The 26498-nt window shown below is 46.9% G+C and overlaps 1 protein-coding gene across 1 annotated transcript in view; it reads left to right on the top strand.

Annotated features, from left to right (window-relative positions):
* The window catches only part of UBAP2L (ubiquitin associated protein 2 like), a 40601-nt gene extending 14994 nt beyond the window's left edge, over nucleotides 1–25607 (top strand). The window contains exons 10-27 of the mRNA XM_018570588.1: nucleotides 4667–4757; nucleotides 4844–5012; nucleotides 5476–5671; nucleotides 8754–9016; nucleotides 9329–9501; nucleotides 10588–10780; nucleotides 11116–11170; nucleotides 13050–13227; nucleotides 13313–13379; nucleotides 13913–14093; nucleotides 14547–14635; nucleotides 14718–14771; nucleotides 14862–14943; nucleotides 15738–15952; nucleotides 19418–19523; nucleotides 22867–22934; nucleotides 23174–23371; nucleotides 25479–25607. Of these exons, the coding sequence (XP_018426090.1) occupies nucleotides 4667–4757; nucleotides 4844–5012; nucleotides 5476–5671; nucleotides 8754–9016; nucleotides 9329–9501; nucleotides 10588–10780; nucleotides 11116–11170; nucleotides 13050–13227; nucleotides 13313–13379; nucleotides 13913–14093; nucleotides 14547–14635; nucleotides 14718–14771; nucleotides 14862–14943; nucleotides 15738–15952; nucleotides 19418–19523; nucleotides 22867–22934; nucleotides 23174–23371; nucleotides 25479–25574 (2474 nt within the window). The 3' untranslated portion in view covers nucleotides 25575–25607. The remainder of the gene's footprint in view (nucleotides 1–4666; nucleotides 4758–4843; nucleotides 5013–5475; nucleotides 5672–8753; nucleotides 9017–9328; nucleotides 9502–10587; nucleotides 10781–11115; nucleotides 11171–13049; nucleotides 13228–13312; nucleotides 13380–13912; nucleotides 14094–14546; nucleotides 14636–14717; nucleotides 14772–14861; nucleotides 14944–15737; nucleotides 15953–19417; nucleotides 19524–22866; nucleotides 22935–23173; nucleotides 23372–25478) is intronic.
* The last annotated feature ends 891 nt before the right edge of the window (nucleotides 25608–26498 follow it).

Raw genomic sequence — 26498 nt, 5'->3', positions numbered from 1 at the left:
GGGGGGGGGTTAGCATATTACATTGTTGCAGTAAATTTGCTGCATTCCGATTACAGAATGACGTGTTTGTGAATGTTACAAAGCGCTCTACTTTTTTAGAATGTTCAGTGTGTACACCGTTTTTCTTAGTGGATTGGGTATAGTTACGGGTTGTCATTTTCTGAGCTATAATTTATCTCTAAATTTAGCCCCTTTTCCGTTTAATCGTGAAGGGTCAGCCACCCAAAAGTGATATTGGTTATAGATGGAGTCTGTTAAAATGGTTTACCTGCTGGCTTGAAGACTTGAGGACTCGCTATATATATCCACCAGTTTTAGCTCTGCTTAGTGCAGGGATGGTGGGAACCCTCATAATGGGCACAGCAGATCTACAGACCTGGGAACTCCGCGGAGGCATCATGTGAACATCACATATTGGGCACAGCAGATGTACAGTCCCAGGAACTCTGCACAGGTATGGTTGGAGCCCCTCATAATGGGCACAGCAGGTGTACAGACCTGGGAACTTAGCTCAGGTATGGTTGGAGCCCCTCATAATGGGCACAGCAGGTGTACAGACCCATGAACTCAGCTCAGGGATGGTGGGAACCCCTCAGGTGTACAGACCCAGAAAGTCCTTATAATGTTGGTGGGAGCCCCTCATAATGGATGCTGCAAGTGTACACATCAGAGAAGTCAATATAAGGATGGGGAGAACCCCTCATAATGGGCACTGCAGGTGTAAAAACCTGGTAACTCAGTGCAGGGATGGTGGGAACTAGAGCTGCAGCTAACGATTATTTTCAAAATCGATTAGTTAGCCGATTATTAAGTTTGATTAATCGGATAGAAAATAAAATACATTTTTAAAAATGGCTCCGGTGATGGGACTACTAGTGGTTTTCTGCATTGCGCTGTATAATGTACTATTGCTGGGTGTTGTAGTCCTCTAAAGCTGGTGGAATTCCGCATTGCGCTCTATAATGTACTATTGTTGGGTTTTGTAGTCCTCTATACAGCGCAATGCAGAATACCACCAGCTATATAGGAATACAACAAATCCCAGCAATACATTATACATACAGTGTATAATGTATTGCTGGGATTTGTAGTCCTCTATAGCTGATGGTACATTGGTCTGTATAATATACAGCACAATGTACCATCAACTATAGAGGAATACAAATCCCACTATCCCAGCCATAGATTATAGAGCACCATGTGGGGAAAGTGCAGGCTTACCTGAGCAGTCTTCCAGCAACCTGTTTCTGAGATGGGGCCTGTCTATTGGAGGCTGTCATCCGCCCACACCTGCTCCTCCTTACTTCTTCTCCTTGCGTCCCTGTGCCGACCGTGGATTTGGGCGGGCAGTGAGCGTGAGGCAGGGAGGAGGTGTGGCGTGTGGAGCATGGATGCGGGTGGGGAGGAGGTGTGGAGCCGTGAACAGGGGCAACCAATCGGAAGCCGATTAATCGATGATTGAAATAGTTGACAACTTTTTCAATAATCGATTATAATCGATTATGTCGATTAGTTGTTGCAGCCCTAGTGGGAACCCCTAAAATGGGCACAGCAGGTGTACAGACCGGGGAACTCCGCGCAGAATGGTTGAGAACCCTCATAAAGGGCACAGCAAGTGTGCAAACCCAGGAGCTCAACTCGGAGATCTCACCAATTGAGTCCCAGAAAATTAAAAGATTATTTTGCAGACATCTCTATGCTGAGTTCCTGGATCTGCACACCTGCTGTGGCCATTATGAGGGGTTCCCACTATTCCAGATGGAATTTCATTTTATGTTCTGGAAAATGTAACGTGAGGAGTTGAAATAACCCTGGGTGGGCAGAGCAGTGTTGGGAGACCTTTCACTTCTGGGACCCCCAGGAGTTGTAAGAAACCAGTTGGGGGAGTTGGACCATTGCTTTCCATGTATAGCTGCAATAACAAATTTGGGTGGCTAGACCCTTTAGGCTCCGTTCACACTGAGCGATTTATCGCGCAGTAATTCCCGCGATATCGCTCCAATGCTTGGCAATGGGGCAAAGGGTCCTGCTGTCGCAGGTCATGCGTCGCTACAGCAGGACCCTTTTTGGAGCGGATTTTGCCGCGATTCTAGCTTCCTCAATGCAAGCATTTGCGTGGCAAATCGCGCAAAATGCGAATCGCGCAGTGTGAATGGGGCCTTTAAAGGGAACCTATCAGCATAGAAATGTGGGAGCTAGCTTTGCTCATATGCTTTTGGGGCTCACATCTTCACCTTCCTTGATCTGGAATGATCACATAGCTAGTAAATAGTCTAGACTCCTGATGCACATTATATGTTCTAGTTAGTGTCTCACCACACACTTGAGTGAGGATATGAAGGACAAGAGGTGATGCTGCCCAATTTCTGTCTGGACAGGTCCACTTTTATGGCCAATCTCTGGGTGGTGCCCTTTAGAACCCAAAGGTGGCACATATGAGGTTAGGGGTTTCTGGATATGCCTGTACAGTCAGCTTGTGCCCAGAATCTCTTCTCCTGGGTGTTTTGGAAGATAACGACAATATCATTCTGACAAAATGGATCACCAGACAGCCTGTGGACACCGGTGAGAAGACGGTTACTGGGTGCATAAAGGGCAAACCTCGGGAACCTCTGATTGGCCCCCTTTGGTATCTTTGCTTCACTCTAAGGCAGCGGTTCTCAACCTTTCTAGTGCCGCAACCCTTTGATAACAATGCCCAAGTTGTGGTGACCCCCAACTAGGGCTGCAACAACTAATTGACATAATCGATTATAATCGATTATTGAAAAAGTTGTCAACTTTTTCAATAATCGATTAATCGGCTTCTGATCAGTTGGCCCTGTTCACGGCTCCACACACTGCGCGCCGCACCTCCTCCCCACCTCGCGCTCGCCGCTGCCAGACCTTTTTTAGATGAGAGTTTTATTTTGCAGCTCCATTTTTGGGTTTTCATTCACATGAAGAGTATGATCACCTCTAAGTCAAACGGAGGTGAAAGACACTTCGCTGCAGATAAAATGGCTTCAAACTGCCTGGGGAATACAGCTATGTGCCAGGCCATTCTGACAGGCCAAACTCCAACACTTTAGGTAGTGCCAGAGCTTACTTCCAAGTCCCACTCCCTAACACAGCTATTGGTTCTTCACTGATGGGCTGCTTCACTAGAAAATAAGATGTAGGCAGGACGGGCAGAGCAGCTTCTACTTTGAATAAGTGCGCCCCGGCATTCAGCGATAATGGATGGCTTTGGGGCACTGCTCGAGGTAGGGGCACCTCTTGTACCTGCAGCAGCTTAATTTTGTAAAGTCTGGTAGGAAATAGTCCGCTGTGGCATGCCAGTTGACCCTTTCCGGCTGTATATGTGACCTTTAAGGGGGACAGCGCATGCAATATTAACCGTTGGTGCAAAGATCGTGTGCCACTTCTAATTGGCTTTCTGATCGGTAAGCGGTAACTACAGTAGATGTCGTCTTTCCTAAGCTGCAGTTGGCCATCTTGGACCTTTTATTCCAAAAAAGTCAATCTGACACATAGAGCTGCAGCTAACGATTATTTTCAAAATCGATTAGTTAGCCGATTATTAAGTTCGATTAATCGGTTAATCGGATAAACAATAAAATACATTTTAAAAAATGGCTCCAGTGATGGGACTACTAGTTTGTATTGAGATTGCAGTCCATCACAGGAGCAAGCTTGGAGCGGTGGAAGTAAAAAAAAAAAAAAAAATAGTGTGGTGTGCAATATAGTGAAAAGGAAAGTGTAAAATTATACAGCAATCAATGCAGAATGGCACCGACTATAGAGGACTACAAATCCCAGCAATAGTACATTATACAGCGCAATGCAGAATATCAACAGCTATAGAGGAATACAACAAATCCCAGCAATAGTACATTATAGCTGGCGGTATAGTCCTCCCGCTATAGTCCTCTATAGCTGGTGGTACTCTGCATTGCGCTGTATAATGTATTATTGCTGGGATTTGTAGTCCTCTATAGCTGGTGGTATTCTGCATTGCGCTGTATAATGTATTATTCCTTGATTTGTAGTCCTCTATACAGTGCAGTGCAGAATACCACCAGCTATAGAGGAATACAACAAATCCCAGCAATACATTATACACACAGTGTATAATGTATTGCTGGGATTTGTATTCCCATGTATAATATACAGCACAATGTACCATCAGCTATAGAGGAATACAAATCCCAGCAATACATTATAGAGCACCATGTGTGGGAAAGTGCAGGCTTACCTGAGCAGTCATCTAGCAACTGTCATCCCCCCACACCTGCTCCTCCCCCCACACCTGCTCCTCCTTACTACATCTCCCCGCGTCCCTGTGCCGATCGTGGATGTGGGCGGGCGGTGAATTTGAGGCGGGGAGGAGGTGTGGCGTAGAGAGCGTGGATGCGGTCTGGCAGCGGCGAGTGTGAGGTGGGGAGGAGGTTTGCTTGTTTGTGACACCTGACCATAAAATCACAACTCGGGCCAACAATTCGTTTTTAGAGTTGGGCTTTAATTGCAATTTGGCACACCCCTCTTTCGTAGTCCAACATCCTCAGTCCAGGCACGATGTGGCACAGCTGCCCTTGGAGGGGGGGGAGTTGTGGTTGCCCCCACTGGGCAAAGGTTGGATGAAAATACACCCGTTCTTTCAGCTTGATTAACTGTCTGTGATATTTGCAGCTTTCGGAGACCAAGATCTTCACAGCATCCAGTGTGTCATCTGTCCCGCTGTCCTCGGAGAGTGTGACAATCACTGCAGGCCAGAGGTAAGTTCGCGGCATGTTTCTTTCTACTTGTACTGGGATTTCACCTTATGAACCGATTTTCAGACTGCTCTTTCCTAACACTGCAGGATTGACTTGGCCGTTTTGTTGGGCAAAAGCCCTTCTGTGGAGAACGAGGGACCTGCGCTGGACCCTGCACAGAACTCCAACCTGGCTCAACCTCTTGTCTTCAGCAACTCCAAACAGAGCAGCCTCACTCAGAACAGCCCCAGCAGCTCCTTCTCCCACCACAGCATGGTAAGTGCAAGGTTCACCGCAGCGTTTATCACCAATGCATAGTTAAGCTCTCTCTAGTAATCCCACAGGAGAATTGCGCAGGTTCTCTTGGGAAGGGCGTCATAGCAGCTCTGGGTTGATCCTGGGGCCCAGACGTTAAACATTTGGGCTTTTAAAATTCCTGTGCCATGACCGACAATAAGGTTCAAGCTGTGGTGTTCAGTGTGGCATGCCAGTTGACCCCTCGTAGCTGTATTTGTAGCACTGAGGGGGGACAGAGCATGCAATATTAACAGTTACCACAAAGTCTGCCTGCTGTTCCGTTGGCTGGATAGATCTATATGTGGTAACTACAGTATGTCTGGTTTGTTTAAACCACAGATGTCCTCCTTGGACCATGCAACTGTTATGTTCTGAGACAATAGATTGTTCCTTTGTCTTGCTGGTAGTTTAAACCCATCCTTAATGTGTACACGTCTTACAGGTCGGCATGTTGAGTAAGGGTTTTGGAGACGGAGATCACAAGGGCAGCAGCACCACCGGATCACAGTTCCTGGAGCAGTTTAAGACAGCGCAGGCCCTGGCACAGCTGGCAGCCCAACACTCGCAGTCTGATGCATCCAGTAACAACGCCTGGGACCTGACATCTGCAGCACAGCCGCCATCCCTCGGGCAGTTTGGTAAGAACTGATTTGCCAAATTCATCTTGCTATAGGATGTTATCTGTCACATGTAGCAGTCCTTTTTAAGATAGACTGAGGTCCACCATCTAGTGTTTGTGACAGACTTGAAAAACTCTTGCAAGGGTTCAGCATGGTAAAGGTTAAAAAAGACATGTGAACACTAGGGATGTCCTGATGCCACTTTTTCAAGACCAAGTACCAATTACCGATTCTTTTTCTTAAAGGGACATGTGACTTTTTTTTATCAAACACAGACATGGTTGGCATGGTTCTGACCTCTCCCTTCTCATCCTCGTCCAGCTCTGCAGTCAGAACCCGGAGTCTGACATTTTTTTCTAAAAGACAGACTGATGTTTTTAGGGCAGTTTCTCACCAGAGCTAAATACACATGTCCTCGGAGCACAATACATGTCCTCGGAGCAGAAGGCTGCGATCTCACCTGGGTGGCATGTGGATCTCTGCATGCCTCTGTGGCTACGCTGCGGAGAGTTGATCGTACAGTTGCCGGTGTCCGGGGCCACTTGGTTTCAGTTTATCTGAATTCGGTCATTAGTTTGCTGGGAGTTTTTCATCTCTTGCAAGCAAATTTGAACAGTGTGCTGCACACCCAGAGGGATGCAATATAATTGCAACACAGATTTGCTTTAATCAAGAAGTAAAGGCATACCCTCCCACTTGGCACTTTCAGCATGCACATTGCAGTGACCCATCTCGTTCTCCTCTGACATAAAACGGAAGGATCCATAAGTTTGTCTGCAATCTTTGCAATGTCTTGATCTAAGGAGGGATTTGCCTTTTTGTATATATGTATGATAACATTTCTATGTAGCACAACAGTAGACCCTTTCCGGCTTCGTCTGTAGCCACAAAGGGGGGACAGTTTGTGCCACAGTAACCCAGCGCCTGCAATTGACACTGCAGATTCTTCTGCGGCTCTTTTGCTGGGCGCACACACTCAAGCGCCGGTATCCTTAGTCCTGTTTGAACATGGCATAGTTCTGACCTCTCCCTTCTCGTCCTCGCTGTGAATCGTTCGGCTCTGCAGTCAGAGCCCAGAGTCTGACATTTTTTCTAAAAGACAGACTGATTATTTTAGGGCTGTTTCTCCGCAGAGCTAAATACACATGTCTGCAGAGCACAATACATGTCCGCAGAGCAGAAGGCTGCGATCTCACCTGGGTGGCATGTGGATCTCTGCATGGCTCTGTGGCTATGCTGTGGAGAGTTGATTAGACAGGTGCCGGTGTCCGGGCTGTACTGTACTGTGTGGGACTGTGCCTGTGCCAGGAAGTAGGAGCAGGAGATATAGAACCAGACAGGCACTGCCAGGGACAACTACTGCCAGTTCCCCAGCAGGCTGCCGAGGTCCCCACAAGCGCCGGAACGCAACAGCCGTTGCAGTTTAAAAGTTTAAAGGGCTGGTATCGGCCTTAAGAATCGGCATTTTCACCAGTACAAGTACTGGTGAAAATGCCTGGTATCGGGACATCTCTTGTGAATATGCATGAAAAATAACAGCTTCACTAGAGAGAGGTAGAGAAGACACTATCTATCAACATGCTGCTGTACATTCCTAGCCAGTGGTATAATCACCACTGTGCAGACGACCCTTTTTACAATGGGTGTCACTTCCTCACTGGTCAACATGCTGCAGAAGCTTGCTTAGTAAAGAGAATGGTGACAGAATGTCTCCCTGGTTTGACCTTCGAGAGGGCGATGATATAGCTGGACCTCTTAATGATTATTAGTGTGATTAAGAGGCCCGGTCACAAACCTAAAAAATAGCACAGGAAACTTGTGTATTTTTAATGCTTACTTGCATTGTTTTAAACTTTTCTTAAATGATGTTTATTATTTTGCAATGTTCCTTTGAACTTGCTAAAAAATGCAAATACTATAGTGTCACTTAAATGACAGCTCTGAGTCTGCTAGGGCTGCTGACATCACATGCAACACCCAGCAAAAATCTCATGCCTTTTATATGTCCATATGGAGGCTTTCTCTGGTAAATAACATGCATATAAAATACCTTAAGAGTGTAGCTAAAATAGATTCAATCGGAATATTGACATAACTGGTCTCCTAAAGGCCCATCTGAGCTTTCAGTTAAAATTGGATAAATTAATTCAGGTGCATAAAAACAGACCGTGTGTAAAGTCTGGCAGCTGGTTTTCTTTAAAAATTAGCCACAGCCTAAGTAGAAAAACCTGCCCCCTGCTAGCATGTTGTAGAGAAGTACCCTTGAGCTCTGTGTGGAAGCAGTGGTCTGTCTGCAGAAGTCCAGCACACCCTTACTGAAAGCTAGAGCTCCACAATAAACAAAGCTCATGTTCCGTTCTCATCGGAGAGCTCTATTGCGAACAAAAATGACAGTGGTCTTAACCAACTTCTACTCCATTTTCTTTGTTTTTGGCTAGGGATGTGGTTTTCTTCATTGTATAGGACACAAGCAGATTCAGTGACTGGGTAATTTGCAGGTATCATTGGGTGATTGGACACTTGTCAAAGCTAGGAGGACCCTCATAAATTATCCCCCTCCAGGAAATTCTCAGTGTTTTTGCTAGTGTCCTAAGGTAATGGATGTCTCCTCTTAACTGTGGGAGATGTGTGTAGTTTAGGTATCTCCTTTTTTTCCTGCAATTTTTCAATCAGGTGTCTTCTAATGGCTGCGTGTGGCCACCTTTAGTTTCTGGATTGGTGCCCCACGGCACCTCTACCCTGACCCCAGAAGACTGAGAAATGTGGGGCCTACCTGCAATGTAGCTTTGTGCACTGGATCCTGCATTGGCACATGGTGCAGAGCATTGAGGACAAACGGACATCAGAGTATACAAATATGTTTTACAGGAAGTGTTAAGGGGCGGAAGGAGATAGTGTGAGTGTGTGTCTATATAGATATCTATAATCTGATGGCTAGGTGTAAGCAAAGAGGAGAACACGAGAATCGGTTGAACTGCTACAGAAATATCCAAGCACTGCAACTTGACTTTCCAATCAACTTATTTTATGCACCTAAAAAACACATAGGAGCCCTTTTAGCTTAAAAAGAATTGCGAGAATCTTCTCCTGTTTTGTACAGATCTCAAGAGCCCATCAGATCCATTCAACAAGCGCCAGACGTTCCCACCAGCTTCCGCGATGATGGAGGTGTACCTTCAGGAGAAAGCACCAGTTACGAGCGCACCATCCGCCATGCCAGTGTGCCCTTCCTCGCCTCTCACCAGCAAGAGCAGCCACCCCCCACAGATGTCCCCGGTGTCTTCAGAGAACCAGTCAGGAAGTCCTCAGCCTGCTCACCAGAAAATGAAGGTTCAGAAGAAGAAGGCTTCGCTTACATCTAAGGTTAGAGAACCACCAGGAGCACAGAGGAGCCCTGTGTAAGCCCCTGGGCATGACATGGAGCTTACATTTGGCTGAGAACTCTCTCCCCCTATGTGACACTCCTGGGTATCTGAATGGCTGGTTTTCAAGCATTGATGTTTTATGGGAGGAAGGGGAGTGAATCACACACAACATCTTGCGTTAGCTCTTGGGATTTGTCAAGCCCTGGATAGCATACTAGGCTTCTATCACTGACCTGTCAGACTGATTCTATGACTTCATTACTTCCTAATTCACTGATCAGACACATGCTTTACGTTCCTGTGTCCACAGATTCCGGCTCTGGCAGTGGAGATGCCCGGTACAGCTGACATCTCCGGGCTCAATCTGCAGTTCGGGGCTTTGCAGTTTGGATCGGAGCCGGTGTTACAGGAATACGAGTCCTCTCCAACCACGAACGCTACAGTGAGCCAAACACAGAACAGCTTGTATACCAGCCCGGCAAGGTACATGGTGCTACAGGCTTTCTCTTACTGTTACATTCACTTACCTCATAGGAGTAATCTGTTGGTCCTATTTATAAGGACAGATGGTTTTTAAGAAATATTTCTCATTGTAACTTGAGTTTCTTTACCAGTTCATTCTGTATCTTGGGTTGATTTTATATTTCTGTAAAAAATTCTAATGCGTTTTTCTTAAGCCAGTAGTGGTCAGGTCCCAAAATGTACATCCCCTGCTCCTGTAATCATTGCCTCTCCCTTTTAATCTGCACACAGCATAAGGTCAAATTACAGGCATCCCCAGTAATGTTCTTGGATATATTACACTGGGATTTTAATCTTCATAAAATATTTAAATCGAATGGTGCCTGCTTAAAGGGACACTGCAGTGTGACTTAGACATCACTGTGGCCTGTCTTAAAGTGGACCTGTATGTAAAGTATGTATGTAAAGTGGAGTGTATAAAATACTCTCAGCCACTCATGAAATATTTCTTTAGTGCATAAAATGCTTTCTCAAGATTCTGTGCTATGGGCGTGTGACCGAAGTACTCAGCGAATTTGATACCTGGACCTCCACTGGAGGAGGCCATCAGTCACTTGGTTTCAGTTTATCTGAATTCGGTCATTAGTTTGCTGGGAGTTTTTCATCTCTTGCAAGCAAATTTGCACAGTGTGCTGCACACCCAGAGGGATGCAATGTGATTGCAACACTGAGACTTGCTTTAATCAAGAAGAAAAGGCATACCCACCCACTTGCCACTTTCAGCATGCACACTGCAGTGGCCTATCTCAGTATCCTCGGACATAAAACGGGAGGATCCCTAATAGTTTGTCTGCAATCTTTGCAATGTCTTGATCTAACTAGGGAATTCCTTTTTTGATATATGGCATTTCTATGTAGCACAACAGTAGACCCTTTCCGGCTTTGTCTGTAGCCACAAAGGGGGGACAGTTTGTGCCACAGTAACACAGCGCCTGCAATTGACACCCCAGAAACTTCTGCGGCTTTTTTGCTGGGCGCACACAATCAATCGCTGGTATCATTATTCCTGTTTCAATGGTTTTGACTTCTCCCTTCTCGTCCTCTCAGTGAATCGTCCAGCTCTGCAGTCAGCAGTCAGAGCCCGGAGTCTGCATTTCAAGCTAGTAGCCTCCAGAGCGCAACCTATACCTCACAGGGCACTTCTCAGGGGCCATTATACGAGCAGAGGTCTACGCAAACACGACGGTATCCCATCTCTTCCTCGACCTCGTCCCCACAGAAGGAACATGGCCAATCCAAGGTGCGTCTGCTTGTGGGAACTACCTGGGACCTTACCAGCCCATGCACCAATTATATGTTGGTACATTGTCTGGGACCTTGCTGGCCCTGGCACGGGTTCCATGCTGGTATATTGACTGGGTCCTCACTGGGACATGCCATGGAGTTCCATGCTGGTATACTGGCTGGGAAATCACTGGTTCATGCATTGGGTGTTCCATGCTGGTATACTCGCTGGGAAATCACTGGTCCATGCATTGGGTGTTCCATGCTGGTATATTGTCTGGGACCTTACCGGGCCACGAACGGGTTCCATGCTGGTGTATTTATGTTAACGTTCATCTTTTTTTCTTCTAGAATGGCTTCAGCTCCTTGCAAGCTCCCACGATGCAGGCCTCTGTGCCTGGAGAAAGTAAGTTATTTTAATGAACCAGCTTTTAAAGGGAATATTGAGCCTTTATATTTTTGTTGTGTTTGTAAGTTTAAAGACATTCCCCAGAAGAGAGTTTCTCTGCCTTATTCAGAGAATGAGGTTGCTGAAATATTTAAAGCTTTTGGCTTGTTAAAACTGAGCCAAATATGTATTAATTAAAATCGGCTTATATAAGAACCTTTAATCTGTCTTTATATCTGCTTCCTACCACCATCTGCCTATCGACCTGCAGACTGAGAGAGGGGGAGGGCAGGTGCTCTAAGCCAGTCTGAGGGGGGATGACATCATGACTGCCGAAATGTTTTCTTATTATCATAGTTTAGCATATGGGACAAAGTGATCAAGGAAGCAAAACTTTGACAAACGTGGGCATGGCCTCTTCCTTTTTAAGCCTTCATCTGGACTTATGATCAGTCCTTTGACAACGCCTCATTCCACTTTTACCCATACATCTTCTGCCGCCTCGGAGTCCTGACATCTCATATAATGGCATCGCGCACACCAGTAGACCCTTTCTGACTGTCTATAGTCTTAAAGGGGGGACAGCGTGTGCTATAGTAACCAGAGTGCCAAAAAGATCATCGGACCTTTATGCCTAATGGTTTACTCTGGCACATCTGTACAGGTTTGCTTTTTTATCTTGGGGGGAATGTCGGGTGGAAGGAAAGGAAGCAAGAAGGGAGATGAGGCTCTTCTGGTGTCACCAAGATAGAGGGTGACAATAAATCCAAAATATTGTCACTAGAACACGAGATGAGGGGAAATTATCCAATGGGGGAGACAACTGAGAGGTTTCCTCCCACTCAGTGGTGTCACAAGGGGGGTGCGGCCTGCACTCGGGTGACACCATTGGAGGAGTGACACCAAAATAACTATCATTTGCCTCTTGAAACTGGTACATGTTCATTCCAATACGTTGCAGCCAATAAATGGAACTCCTTGTCTGAACTGTTTTCTGATTGGTTTTCTGATGACAGGTCGCTGACACATTCTGTAATTTAAGCACCTGAGAGCCAATCAGGCCAATGAGTAGGAGAGCTTGGTCCTTGAAGCCATGGTTGCCCAGCTATCATGCAGTTTAAGTGGCATTAATGTGTGTGCCTTTTTTTTTTTGGCGTGCTGAGGATGGACCTTGGTGGTCAGGATTGTATAAAGGGCATCTGTGTTCAGGGGGCAGTAAGTGTGTGTTGTTAGGGCAGAACACCAGGAAGAATCCTTGTGCGTTTCAGAGTGCATTAGCCACCTCCTGGAGAATGGGCCATGGAACAGGGAGACGGGGCGGGACGCTAATTTGTATTTTTGTCCACTAATAAATATTTTGTATTGAAATTTGGCCTTTTAAAGGCTTGCTTGTCAACTGATAACAATCTCCCTCCACCTCTGCATGTTAAAAAATAATAGGGTTGTCATGGAATAAAGATGCCCATACACTGCACGATTCTCGTACAATCATACGAGAATCGTGCAGTGTATGGAAGGCGTGCGACCGTTTCTAATGTACGGTCGCACGACTTTTGTATATCGAGCATGTTGGAAAACCAGCCGAGAATCGTATGATTTTCGGCTGGTTTTAACATGATCGAGAGATCACTGCCGAACGGGCCGATGTGCGCACGTGCACACTGCCTGTTCAGCATTGCAGTCATTGGAGGGGGGCGGGCTTGCGATGATCGCAAGTACGATCTGCCTGTCCAAGATGGGCAGATCGTACGTTTTTTAATTAGTTTACAACTCTTGCAAGACAAAAGTCTTGCAAGGGTTTTAAAGTGTATGGGCACCTTAACACTGGGATCTGAGAATACACGGCGGAAGTATGTTGGTCTGTCAGAATGTGCATACATTTTTGTTTGTCTTACAGTGCCCACAACCCCCTCGGTGAAAGCAGATTCATCATCTGCCCACAGCATCTCCGCTCTTAGTGACCCCGTCTCTTCATCTTCCTTACTGATCACGGCTGGATCCCACTCCACCCAGCTTAGTGGTCTGAGCCACAATGAGGAGCTGCAGAATCCACCTGCGTCCACGCAGCTGAGCAGGTAAGGGTGCACCATCTAGCAGAAACTGCAGACATTTTCTGGTCTTGTTTGATCATACTTACCTGTTATGTGATCTCTCCTGCAGTACTTTACCCTCTCAGCACCAGACGCCTGTGTCCTCCACAGTCAGAACTTCCTCATCAATTCCCCTGGTGAGTATAGTCCTCACTCCCTGCCCTTCTCACTTCTCAATCCTTCATCCTTCTCTGTATTTCCCCTAATGCCTCATCCTTCTTTTTCTCGCCTTTACTCTCTCGCTCTCTTTCCCCTGTGTCTTCTCTCTCACGCTGTCTCCCACCTTCCCTCACTAGCTTTCCTCCTCCCTTCCCTCTCTCGCTCTGTTCTCTTCCCTTCCCTCTCTCGCTCTGTTCTCTTCCCTTCCCTCTCTCGCTCTGTTCTCCTCCCTTCCTCTCTCGCTCTGTTCTCCTCCCTTCCCTCTCTCGCTCTGTTCTCTTCCCTTCCCTCTCTCGCTCTGTTCTCCTCCCTTCCCTCTCTCGCTCTGTTCTCCTCTTCCCTTCCCTCTCTCGCTCTGTTCTCCTCCTCCCTTCCCTCTCTCGCTCTGTTCTCCTCCTCCCTTCCCTCTCTCGCTCTGTTCTCCTCCTCCCTTCCCTCACTTTCTGGCACTCTGTGCAACCCCCCCAGGTTGACTTTTAAACCGTGTTCTGTTCCTCCCTATTCAATGCAGCATACCAGTGTGGAGAGTGACACCAGTTTGCACTCGTCAGTCGCCATCTTCTCCACAGCCTCCATCCCCATCCCCAGCGCTGCGCCCATCTCCTCACTCAATGTCAACAGCCTCGGGCTTGGCCTGGCCACGACTTCTACAGTCATCCCCTCCACCCGGAACTCCATTGCTACCACATCAGGTATGAGAAGCCAAAAGGCTCCACTCTGCATTAAGTCATAGTGTTGTCACAGCCTCATGTGTCACATCAAAGCGTTGCTTGTAAATGTTCCAGAGTGTAGGTTGGAGCCCCTTGCTGGATATATAAACTCTGTACATGTATTTGAGTTTGTAAAAGACACCAGAAGTTGTCAATCAGCCGATACAGCAAAATTTCTGGACCTAGGTGTCTAAACTAGAGCTATGCAGCTATCTGTTCCCATTTAGAAAGGGCATGTGTCAGGTGACCTGATCTCTGCCAAGAGAAAGATTGCTGTTCAGGCAAAGCCAATAGCTGTCTGGCCCTTTTTAGACATCTGTTCCATAAAAATGATGAAAAGATCCTAAAGATGTGAACCTACCTTTTTTCTATTTTGCTATTTTGAGAAATGCTTTTTAAAACCTTGTTTTTTCTTTTTGTTTTTTGTTTTTTCAGGTAAAGCACCTCCCAACCTCCCCCCTGGTGTCGCCCCGCTGTTACCGAACCCATATATCATGGCTCCTGGTCTGTTACACGCCTACCCTGTAAGTGTCATCAGAAATGGAGAATAGATGAAACATATCTGTTCCTTGTCCAGCCAAATCATTTGACGTGTATTTTTTTCAGCCACAGGTCTATGGTTACGACGATCTTCAGATGTTACAGACAAGATTCCCCTTGGTGAGTGGTGACACATTATTTTGCTGCCCCGTATGAGCCAGCTGCGGATGTTTGGCATGTAACCTGACCTGACATGTTTCTCTGTTACAGGATTATTACAGCATCCCGTTCCCTACGGCCACCACTCCTCTCACTGGAAGAGATGCAAGCCTGACCAGTAACCCGTACTCCGGTAGGTGAAATGGTAGATTTTTGAATCTGCGCAAAGAGCTCTGTTTAAAGGGGTTAGTCCACCCTACAGGAATTTTAAAGTTGGAGAATTGGTGGGAGCCCCTCATAATTGTACGCAGAGCTGAGAACTCAGCGTTACACCATTAAAGCCCCCTAAAAGATTACAACTTGGGAGAAGGATTAACTTCACAGCACCTATTAAACAGTGTGAGATCCGTTTTGGATGCAATAGACTGATTTTAGGTTTTCAGCAAAATAGGGTTTTCACTTATCTTAAAGGGACATGGTCACCTTACCTATAATGGACTAAGTGAAAGTGTGCAAAGGGCTTCCCCCCTGTCCCACCTATACTCTCCTTACCAGCGCTCCTTCCTCCTCCTCCACTTGAAGTGGTGTTGTCACTCACCCAGTCATGTGACGGTAATCAGGTGTTGCGATTGGCTGCTAGACCCAAGTACTGTCACAGGGAAGTTGGTCACATGCTCTAAGGAATGGCGGTGTGTAACTTTTTAGTATAAAGGGGTCTTGTCTGTTTGCATATTTTATTGTTAGCGTTAATCACATTGGGGGGATTTTATCAAAAACTGGAGCAGATTTGCACTGCAACCAATCAGCTTCTCAGTCTCATTCTCAAATCTTACCTGAGCAAGCTGAAGAGGTGCTGATTGGGCTACTGCTCCAGGTTCTGTCTGCTCCAGTTTTGATAAACCCCCCCCCCCCCCCCAATGTGTTTCTTTCCAATTAATGTTTCGGCTCACTGATCTTAAAGACCCCTCTTCTTTTTTCCCCCCGCAGGTGACCTCGCCAAATTCGGCCGTGGAGACGCCTCCTCCCCTGCTCCGGCGACAACGCTGGCACAGCCACAGCAGAGCCAGACTCAAGGCCACCATGCCACACAGCAAACATTCCTTAACCCTGCCCTGCCTCCAGGATACAGCTATACCAGTCTTCCCTACTACACCGGGGTACCGGGTCTACCCAGCACTTTCCAGTATGGCCCTGTGTTCCCAGTGAGTGCGCACTTCCGTTGACACCCTAAAACCCTGTTAAACGTTTGCTCTGGGGGAGGTGGGCAGCACTGGACAAAAAAATGAAATAGCACCTTAAAACAGACAACCCCTGTGACAATCTAAAGTTTTGACTTTTCCTCCTCACCTTGCACTGTTGGATTAGCGCACGCCATGCGGTAGTGAGGATGCATGTTAAGGGGGTCACATGACCAGTGTTCTTTACATATGAACTGTGAACTACTGCAGCATAGTTTGACGGTCCTGCCCTTTTTGTGCACCACTCCTGTTGATGTGCCCAAGACAGCCACTTCTTCGGCCTACCCCTCGGCCAGGCCCTGCACGTGACCCTACGACAGGATGGCATAAGTTCTAAAAGAACAATTTAAACCTGACACCCTCCCCAACTTCTGATCTGCATGTGTTTTACCACCAGCAGGGCAATGTAGACTAGGCATCTCCCTTCAACACTGATAACACAGCTGGGACTGTTCATTTTACCAATCAGGTCTAGGTTTTTAAAGGGCATCTCTACGTGCTTTTTTATTTTTCATTCACACCTTTGCTATGTTCTGGCCCCCATGCAGTTCAGTACTTCACTGAATGTTAAAGGCAAATTGTATATATGTGTGACTAACATGGCTGGTTGCTACTGCCAAGCCTAGTTCAGCACACACAAATGATTTACATATCGATTTTAGGGACAAGCGGCGCATTTTTGGCGTTCTTAATTGTGCAAAAATTTCTGTAGAACCTACCCCAGGCAAATGTTAACATCTCGTGGCCCCCAAAACTAAATTTTCATACCCAGCTGTTTTATCTCGTTCTTAGCCAACCTTTTTGCCGAAGCAGCTTGGGTCAGGCTGTCATTCTGGTTTTCATACAGTGATGACCCGAATGACCTTTATGCTTGTGACGCCACTGTTGTGCCAACGTCATTCATATCGGACATATGCCTTTGTTGGAACATAGGTGGTCAGGCTCTAGTTGAGGTGTTGCAGGGAAGTGAGAGGTTTTAAAGGTAATGTTGAGATCAAAGATTTGTAACATCATGTGTAATGATTCTTTTATAAAGCTGGTTCTATGTTAACCAGTTATGTACATATCACAATGCGTTGATGGGCAGATGTCAATCTGCGAAAGGGCGTTCTGAGGCAAAATTGTATTTGCATGCAGACCCCTCTAGGTAACACTTGTGATGCTGAACCTTTAAGATTTGAAAGGGGTAGGCCAGGGACAGTCAGGCTGGATGATGCTTAACATCCTCCAGCCAGGAAATGAGGTGGGGGAATCAGAGTAAGTAATTTTGGTCCAGGTGAGGAGCCTATACAACTGTGTAAGACTGAAGGGAAGACTGAATTTAATCATGAAAGCTTCTTAGTCAGCCCCCGTCTCCCCATACACCTACATAAATAAAAAAAAGAATACTCGCCTTACACCACCACTTCTGCTGCGCTAGTCTGCGTGAGATTGAGTCATTGGGCCTTCTTGCAAAACCCCTGTCCATTTGAAGGAGCGTGTTCTCTCCAGATTTGGGATCCCCAACTTTTCTAGGATCCTGGAAAAGGCTCAGTGACATCGCCCTCACCTGGCTAAGTGCACCAGAAGGTGAGGGATTTTTAATATCTATATTCCAATGTTTTGTTTTCTCTTTGCTTTAATGTAGTGGTTATTTAACTAAGCGGGAAGGGGCCTAGCTGACAAGTGGACCTCGCATTGTCATGCAGCTCCTACCTTAACACCGGCTGTACGCATATATGTAGTAGCATGGCCGCCGGTGGGCCTTATGCCATGCTGCCACAAATTTGCATTTGCCTGGTGTCATTGTATTGTGCTCTGAGCATAGTCTGGGCCCCCAACACTATCACAGACAGCTAGGACAGACTCCCAATCACTGTGCCAATGATCACATGATTGCGATCTTTAAAGGGCCTTCTCACTAGCAAGAAGAGGTTAAGGAGCCAGGGAGCATATGCAGAACAACATAGACACTGGCATTCCAAGTAATCAATGTTGTCTATTTATTGACGCATCAAATATGGTCTGTATCCTGAAGGGAGCATGTGCAGGCTTACTTTTAGGAACACTGGCAAGCTGGCTTCTGAAATTTGGTCCAACCCCATCTTAACTACTGCTCATCGACATCTGAAGTTAACTGGAGCATTTGAGACACCTAACCAACCACCTTGTGACCGTCATAACCATCTTTCCTTTTAGAAGACCTGCCAACTGGCCCACTACGGACAGACTTGCATGTTTTTGAAAGATTCCCTTTAAAAACCTAAACCTTTAAACCACCTGGGCCGCGTCCGACCATTGCAGACTGTTTGTAATGTAATCACGTATTACCCATATGCTTTTTTTTTGCACCTGAAATTCTGACATTGACCTTTTGTGTTCTTTTGTGCTGTAACCTGTTTTGGTAAAAAAAAAAAATCAATTTTTTTTTCCTGATTTGTAAATATCTCATCTCCGTACTTAATAAAAGTGTTTTCAATAAACTGTCAGATTGGCCGCCCTCCTTATTACTGTTGGGGAACTGTGGGCCCTGTTTTGGTTCCGTAGTTTGTTACTCTCGGACTGGAATACTAATAAAAAACAAAGTTGAAATCTTACTAAGTTACCATTTTTTAAAATAGTTTTTACCGATATGTTTATAGAATGTAAGCGTGAAACCATTACTGGATTGTTAGGGGAAAATTTGGGTTATTTTGTTATATAGCCTTGCGCCATTTGTTGGGTAACTCTATGAGACACTTTTTCGCAGTCTCTGAAACTAAGGGGCGCTAAAATTGAGGCATTGAGACTTACCTTTTAACCTCCCTGTATACCACTAGAGGTACCCTGCGGGCGTGCTGGCAACTGAGACTTTCCAGTGTGTTGGCGATCCATCCCAGGTACGTCCCAGAATCCTCTGTACGAGGTGTGAAATAAGCCTGCCTTCTGTGTGTCTGGCACTGGTTCTTTTGGCGTGAGGCTCTCACGGGGGTTGTCTGGCCATCCTCTGCCGTCCTGGTGTAGGGCCCTGCCTGTGCTTTGTGTCTCTCCTTGCAGCAGTGCGCCATTTTTTTAAGCTTGCCCAACAACTCAACATGGCTGCAGCTTACCGGAAATCTAATTCGTCACGAACGGGGCATGCCGAACCCGCTCTCGTTTTTGGCTTCAGAGATAACCCAACATCGGCTCGTGTTTATGAAATGGCAGCTGACTAAAACTTGTTCTTGGCAAGCTAAGGATTGTGGGAGGGGAATTTGTGCTCCGTATGTGCTAAAGGCGGGGTGGATTTAATTGCTGTGTATGTTTTCTGTGGAGCTGTGTTTTAGGGCAGGATAGAGTCGAAAAAAGTCTCGCCTGGCTGCAAAGTGATAGAAGTTTTGTACACTGCCTGCCCTTGCCTGTGCCTTGCCCCTAGGACGGAGCTAGAGAGCCCTGGCCTCATGAGTCCCTCTGTCCCCTTCTTTCCTGCAGGTGGCGCCTACTACATCAAAGCAACACGCGGTGAATGTTGGGGTCAATACTTCAGCTGGCGCCTTCCAACAAGCGGCCAGCTACGGCTCTCACGCTTACAACACCGGTAAGACGAATGACGTAGACTTTGTCACTTTTGTTGGTTCCTAGCAGTGACTTGACCGGTTTTCACCCCCTATAGCTGTGAATGCCTCCTTTGCCCTTCCTCCCTGCTCTTTTTTTTTTTTTTCCCCTGCCTTTCCTAACTCTTCCCTGCAGCAGAGCGTCTGCCCCCCGCTGGTGGTCCGAGCAGCAGCAGGTGACTAGCTGTGCGGGGTCCTAAGTCGGGGCCCGTCTGAAAGATGAATAATGTCTGTAAATTCATGTCAAGTGAGTTGCGCTGATTGGATTGGTTGTGTTGGAAGCAGTGAGAGGGTGGTCCGTGCTTTCGTATGTTGTGCGTGCTTGTCACTTGGATGCAATGAGTTCTACAGGTCTATCTGTATGATGATGGTGTGCTCCCCCAGTGTCTGTGTTGGTGGATGGATGGGGGCTGCCTTCTCTTGCTGAGGGCTGTGTCTGTTCGCAGGCTTTGAGGACTTGGGCCAGGTGTCCATCGTGGGGGATTTCTGTAAGGGTGCATTTAGTGGGGCTTCTGCTGCTCAGAGCAAACCTGCTGCTGCTTGCATCAATGGACCAGGCGCTGGTAAGTGCTCTCTCTGCTTCCAGCTTTGTTTAATCCTGTAGCCAGGTACCTCCTCATGTCCCCTGCCTTCCTCCATCTTTATTGCATGACCTTATCCCTCTCCTTCTCCCAACCTGCCATGCTACCATCTCCCCTTCTGCTTTGTCCTACCATCTCCCCTTCTGCTTTGTCCTACCATCTCCCCTTCTGCCTTGTCCTACCATCTCCCCTTCTGCCTGTCCTACCATCTCCCCTTCTGCTTTGTCCTACCATCTCCCCTTCTGCTTTGTCCTACCATCTCCCCTTCTGCTTTGTCCTACCATCTCCCCTTCTGCTTTGTCCTACCATCTCCCCTTCTGCTTTGTCCTACCATCTCCCCTTCTGCTTTGTCCTACCATCTCCCCTTCTGCTTTGTCCTACCATCTCCCCTTCTGCTTTGTCCTACCATCTCCCCTTCTGCTTTGTCCTACCATCTCCCCTTCTGCTTTGTCCTACCATCTCCCCTTCTGCTTTGTCCTACCATCTCCCCTTCTGCTTTGTCCTACCATCTCCCCTTCTGCTTTGTCCTACCATCTCCCCTTCGGCCTGTCCTACCATCTCCCCTATCTACCCTTCTGTGATTCTCCTATTCTTTGTATTCCTTCGCTCCTCCTGCTTCCCCTTCCTGCTGCTCTAGTGAGCTGTCCTGCTGTTCCTTGACTTTTATCGGCCCCTTTTAAGTGATATTTCCTATCTTCCCTTGGTTAAAACGGAAGTAAACCACTTTGAATTTTTTTTTGTTTTTGTCCTAATGTGCAAGTATGCATCTTAGAAGTATGGATGCATAGATACCGTTTTTTCAGTATTAAGTACAAGTACTGATATTTTTTTCTCAGGACTTGCCAATACCAAGTACCGGTGACCAGATTATCAGGAAGTCGGGAGGCGGAACATGACCCGTCTCCCTGCTTCCTGATTGTCTGTGAAGCCGGTGTTGTTGTGAAAGAACACCAGCTTCATTTGCAGAGGCTGCCTGGCATCCTGATTAATCAGGAAGCCGAGACGCGAGTCATGAAGTGCCGCCCGGCTTCCTGATTGGTTAGGAACCCAGGCTGCTTACCAACAAGTGAAGCTGGCTTCCTAGCCAATCAGGAAGCCAGGCGGCATATCATGACCTGCCTCCTAATTGGCTAGGAAGCCAGCTTCACTTGTTCCTAGGCAGTCTGACTGCTTTACCAATCAGGAAGGCGGGTCATTACGTGCGGCCCGGCTTCCTGATTGGTTAGGAAGCCAGGCTGCCTAGCAACAAGTGAAGCCGGCTTCCTAGTCAATCCGGGAGGTAGGTCATGACGTGCTACCCAGCTTCATGATTGGCTGGGAAGCTGGCTCCATGCTCCCTAGGCACTTGCGGTCAGAGGGATATCTCCCTCTGACCGGAAGTTCCGGTATCAGAACATTTGGGTGAGTACGAGTACTCGCCCAAATACTCGGTATCTGCACCGATACTAGTATCTGTACATCACTGCTTAGAAGTGCACCCTTTGTTGTTGGATTGATCTTCGGCCCTCAGCGCCATCTCCACTTCCTGGTTCTTAAAAGTCCCCTTCGGCCATATGGTGGCAACTAACAATGTAATTTGTGCGTAGGAGTTACACCCTCTACAGGTCTCGGCTGACTCACAGCATCTTAGAGATGCCTTGAATGGGCTGGATGTGTACACTGTACAGCCAATGCATCGTACACAAAAATAAAAAGTTGCTGGGGGAGTGGAAGAATTTGTTTTTTGGGCAAAAGAAACTTTGCATATCTCTTTTGATAAAAATTCTGACCTCCCAGCAATTTATTTTTTCCCTCTTCCTTTTAGCTTTGCTTGTGCTACCTCCTCCTCTCCACCTTCTTGTTCTACATCCTCATCCTGCTGCTTCCTGGCTTTTCATGCACCCGTGTCCTGCTGCTGCTCCCTCACCTGCCACAGTCCTCTTTCCTGGTCTGGCCTGCCCTGCTCCTTTACTCATCCCAGTCCTACGTCTGTGCTGCAGCTCCTGAACCAACCCTGGTCCTGTATCCTGCCCCGAGGCTACTTCCTGCCTGCTCCACATGTTGCCATAAATGGTGGAATCTGATCATTTGGTAGTGAATAGTCAGATATCTGCTTCATTGTTATCCTAATTGCACATGTGCAGCTCTGTCTGTAGGGAGATGAGCCATTAGACAGCCTTGGGGAGTGATGGCTTATCTCTGTTTTATCCACTTCCCACATCATGTATACGGTCTTGTGCATTAGCTACAAATCATTTCTCAATCAAATGGATTGTAATTGTTCACGCAATCATTTTTACTACTTTCATGGCCACCATTAACCTGATTGTGTTCGTTTTGCTTTGATTTTGCAGCTTCCTTGCTGCTGTATGTCTGTCATTTTCCAGCTTCTCTGTCCTTTATTTGCTTCCCATTCTGCCCTTACCCATCACCACCCATCGTTATCTACTCATTACCTACTCCTAGTATTTTTGGAGTTTGGTGTGTGTGCTCTGCTCACAGACTGATGGGCCCTTTCAAAGTCCACGCTTCACATGCTTGATAAATGGAAGTACTGTGGATTTGCTGAAGCAGACCAGAGGAAATCCATTTTATTGGTGTGACCACGTAGCGCTTTATTCAGGAGCACTGCACAGCTAACGTAGGCAGGACACCACCGTAACTTGTATACCATATACCCCAATGTGCTGGAATCTATTACCTTGCCCTGTATTACTGGCATAATTACATCCTAACTACAAACCATGTGTATGTGGTCTCTTTGTAGGTGTGTCTGTTACCTCCAGTAATACAGGTGTCCCTGATATATCTGGCTCTGTCTATTCCAAGACGCAGGTACGTAGTCATGTGACATCTATGTGACGTTTTGTATGTTTGTACAAAATATATGGGATGCTGCTAGCTGTCGCCGCTACAGATGCTGCAGCCTGTGTTTGGCATCATGGCATTGATGAGGATATACTTGTGGGGCATTCTGGAATTTAGTCTGTTAGCAGCCCACCCAAGCATCTTTTTATTTTATTTTTTCCCCTAATTTTGTGCATATCCATCATAACGTGTCTGCCGTCTTTCAGCAATCGTTTGAGAAGCAGGGTTTCCACACCGGCACACCGGCTACTTCCTTCAATCTGCCCTCGGCGCTGGCAAGCGCAGGTCCGATCAACCCAGCTGCAGCTGCTGCCTACCCTCCCGCTCCATTTATGCACATCCTGGCACCACATCAGCAACCTCACTCCCAGATCCTCCACCATCACCTCCAGCAAGATGCCCAGGTAACCCCTCCAGTCAATGTGGCTGTTCATCCATCATGTAGGAATCGAGCCCTATATATGTAGCATACTTCACTGTTGTGGGCCTCTTCAGTTCTGTACAGTGGAGCCCCAGGGGGACATGGGTTGCCATATTGTTGGGGAGATCTCTGTAGTCTAGTGTTTGCTTCCGTGTGACAGATTAGCACAAAAACTAGGACGGTCTTCAGTTCTGTACAGTGGAGCCCCAGGGGGACATGGGTTGCCATGTTGTTGGCGGAGATCTCTGTAGTATAGTGTTTGGCTCCATGTGACCGATTAGCACAAAAACTAGTCACTGCATACACACCTGGGGAGATCTATGTATCGGGTGCCCAAGGGAAGGTAGTGATTAGGCATAAGCAATTTTAAGAGAGAGTGTTGTCAGCTCTTGTAAGTTAGACATTCAGTAGGAATGTTATGACATTGCAGTGTTTTTAAAGGTGGTTTTTGATGGTGCTCATGTGGGTTAGGGAAGCTCCATTTAACTATCCTGGACCTATTCTTGTACCCTAAGTTGGCCCTTGATAGCTGGCAGCCTGACTATAGATATTGAGAACCACTGACCCCAACAATTTATTAACAGTGCCATGCAATTGCAATTTGAGTGGTGACACTCTGATCACATGGCTTTGTTTATAAACTAGGGATTTATGAATGAAGCCAGGGGGAGATCTCGTTGATCATTGTCATACATCAGATCTTTAGGGGGGCAAAGTGAGACAGTCATAGCGCTATATACATCACTGCTGCAATCTCCTGTTGAGTAGAGCAATCCGTTTTATACCCAAGCCCTTCGGAAAAACAAAACATGGTAGCGATATCCTGTGGCGTCACAAGAGGGGTGGGCCCGCACCCGGGTGGCACCAAAATGACAGTCATTTTGGTGTCACCCCCTCTGAAAAGTCGGGCACTCAGTCATAGACTGAGAGCCCGACAATTTTGGGAGAGAGGAGGGGACCTGGCGGTATACCTTATCCTGCTGGGTGACTGACCTCTCCTCTCTCTGCCTGCGTCCATCAGCAAGATGGCCGCGCATGCGCGATGACGTCACAGTGGGGTGTCGCCTGGTATCTGCTCCGGGTGACGCCCGGCTTTGGGACTCCCCTGGAGATATCACTGACAGGCTGTAGCATTAAAGACTGTTCTACCACTACAGGGTATTGAAGCTGGTCAGGTTGCCTTGTCCCCCCTCCATTAGCGTTGGGGTTGGCACCGACTGCCCCCACACCTTCTCATGCTAAAAGTCTATCCCTTTATTTTACATATCCGCCCACCTTTGCACCAGCTGCCATGTTTGCAGATTTTGTGTTGCCAGCTGCTGAACAATGACCAGGTAATTGTCTTTAGACTCTGCACCTCCTGCACCCCATCACCTGGTGACAAGCTCCCGTGCACAGACAGACACTCCCGCCGTGCACCCATCCATTCACAATCACTGCCATCGGATGGGGGAGGCGTCTGGTGCATGATGCCAAGTTTCATTGGTTCCTGCATTCTTATGAAGTGTGAACCGTGCCCACTGTACCCAATACACTGTTCTCTCGGTAATAATTGGTTGGGTTTATCATCGGTTGTGGTTTTGCACTTGTGTGGTTATGGTGGTGCTGTGCTGACAAGTGCACGCAGAACAAGCTATGGGAGCGTAGTCAAAGGTAATGTAAAAGATGACAGCATCTCTGTCCAGGAAGTAGACTGTGACCCTGGATAATGCCTGAACAAAGATGGTGCATTCCTGTAGGGAAATGCGGCTGATGGCCTGGTCTGGGGGACCTCTGTGAAGTAATACAGGGGGGCCTCTGTGAAGTAATACAGGGGGGCCTCTGTGAAGTAATACAGGGGGGCCTCTGTGAAGTAATACAGGGGGGCCTCTGTGAAGTAGTATAGGGGACCTCTGAGAAGTAGTACAGTAGAAGTGTTGCTTAGCATGCTGCACCTAACATGGAAACCTGTATCTGGTGACAAGTCCACTTTAAGTTGTACTGTGTGAGAGCAGCAGGTTCTGCTTGTACTTGTCACCACTGGAACGACCTGCGCCCCGTGATACGATTTTACATTGCTTTTTTTTTTCCCCTCCCTCCTCTTTCTACAGACCGCCTCGGGACAGCGCACCCAAGGAGCCTCCATGCCGCAGAAATCTCAGGCAAGCAAGTCGGCATACAGCAGCTACAGCTGGGGGTCCAACTAACCGCCGCCGTCTCCCACAAAGGACATTGCAAAAGATCGAAGCAATTATAGAATTTTTTTTCTCCCCTTTTCTGCAATTATGAAATGTTTGCTATTTTAGGGGAGGGCTGGTCTTACTTTTTTTTTTTTGGTATTTTTTTTCCCCCCTTTTTAACCTCTTTTTGCAGAGGTGAGAAAGGGGCAGAGAGGCGTGTCACCGCCCACGTCTACCTTTGGGAAGGATGGCTATGAATTCTGCATTGTATGAATCATCACTTGACGTGGTTTCTATTTTTTTTTTCTTTTTTTTTTTTTTTTTTTTTTTTTTTTTTTTTTTTTTGTACTGTGTTCTGAATTTAATGGATAAATGTGTCTTGTATATATAAAATGAAAACACGGCTGCATGTTCTGTCATCATTTTGTTTTTTTTTAACTTGTGTGTTGGTAGAGCGCCGCCGTCCTCTGCAGCACTGTACAAAGGACGTAACAATAAAGTAATATATGAGAGACCGCTAGGAAGAACAGTCCGATGCAGAAAAGTAAACTAGAAAGCAGGTTTGCTGAAGTAGCCGCTGGATTTCAGGGATGATGGGAGTCTGGGTCATTTAAAGCTCAATGAAGGACACAGCACCGGATATTCAATACACATGGTGTATCCTGCCACCTACAGGAGGACACACATTACGGGTTACAGCCTTTTTTAGGCTTTAATTGCTGCCCTTTTGGAGACATTCTACCCCACAAGTGATGAGATCAATTGCAAAGTCCCTCTTTGCCATTAAAATGAACTTAATCCCCCCAAAAACATTTCCACTGCATTTCGGCCACAAAAGAACCAGCTGCCATCATGTCAGTGATTCTCTCATTAACACTTGTGTTGACAAGGACTAAGCTGGAGACCACTCTCATGCTGATTGAGTTAGAATAACAGACTGGAAGCTTTAAA

The sequence above is a fragment of the Nanorana parkeri genome, unplaced genomic scaffold, assembly GCF_000935625.1.
Source record: "Nanorana parkeri isolate BGI_ZX_2015 unplaced genomic scaffold, ASM93562v1 scaffold1562, whole genome shotgun sequence".
NCBI classification, from domain to species: domain Eukaryota; kingdom Metazoa; phylum Chordata; class Amphibia; order Anura; family Dicroglossidae; genus Nanorana; species Nanorana parkeri.
The sequence above is the reverse complement of the archived record's forward strand: the minus strand, read 5'-3'. Positions and strand labels throughout refer to the sequence as shown.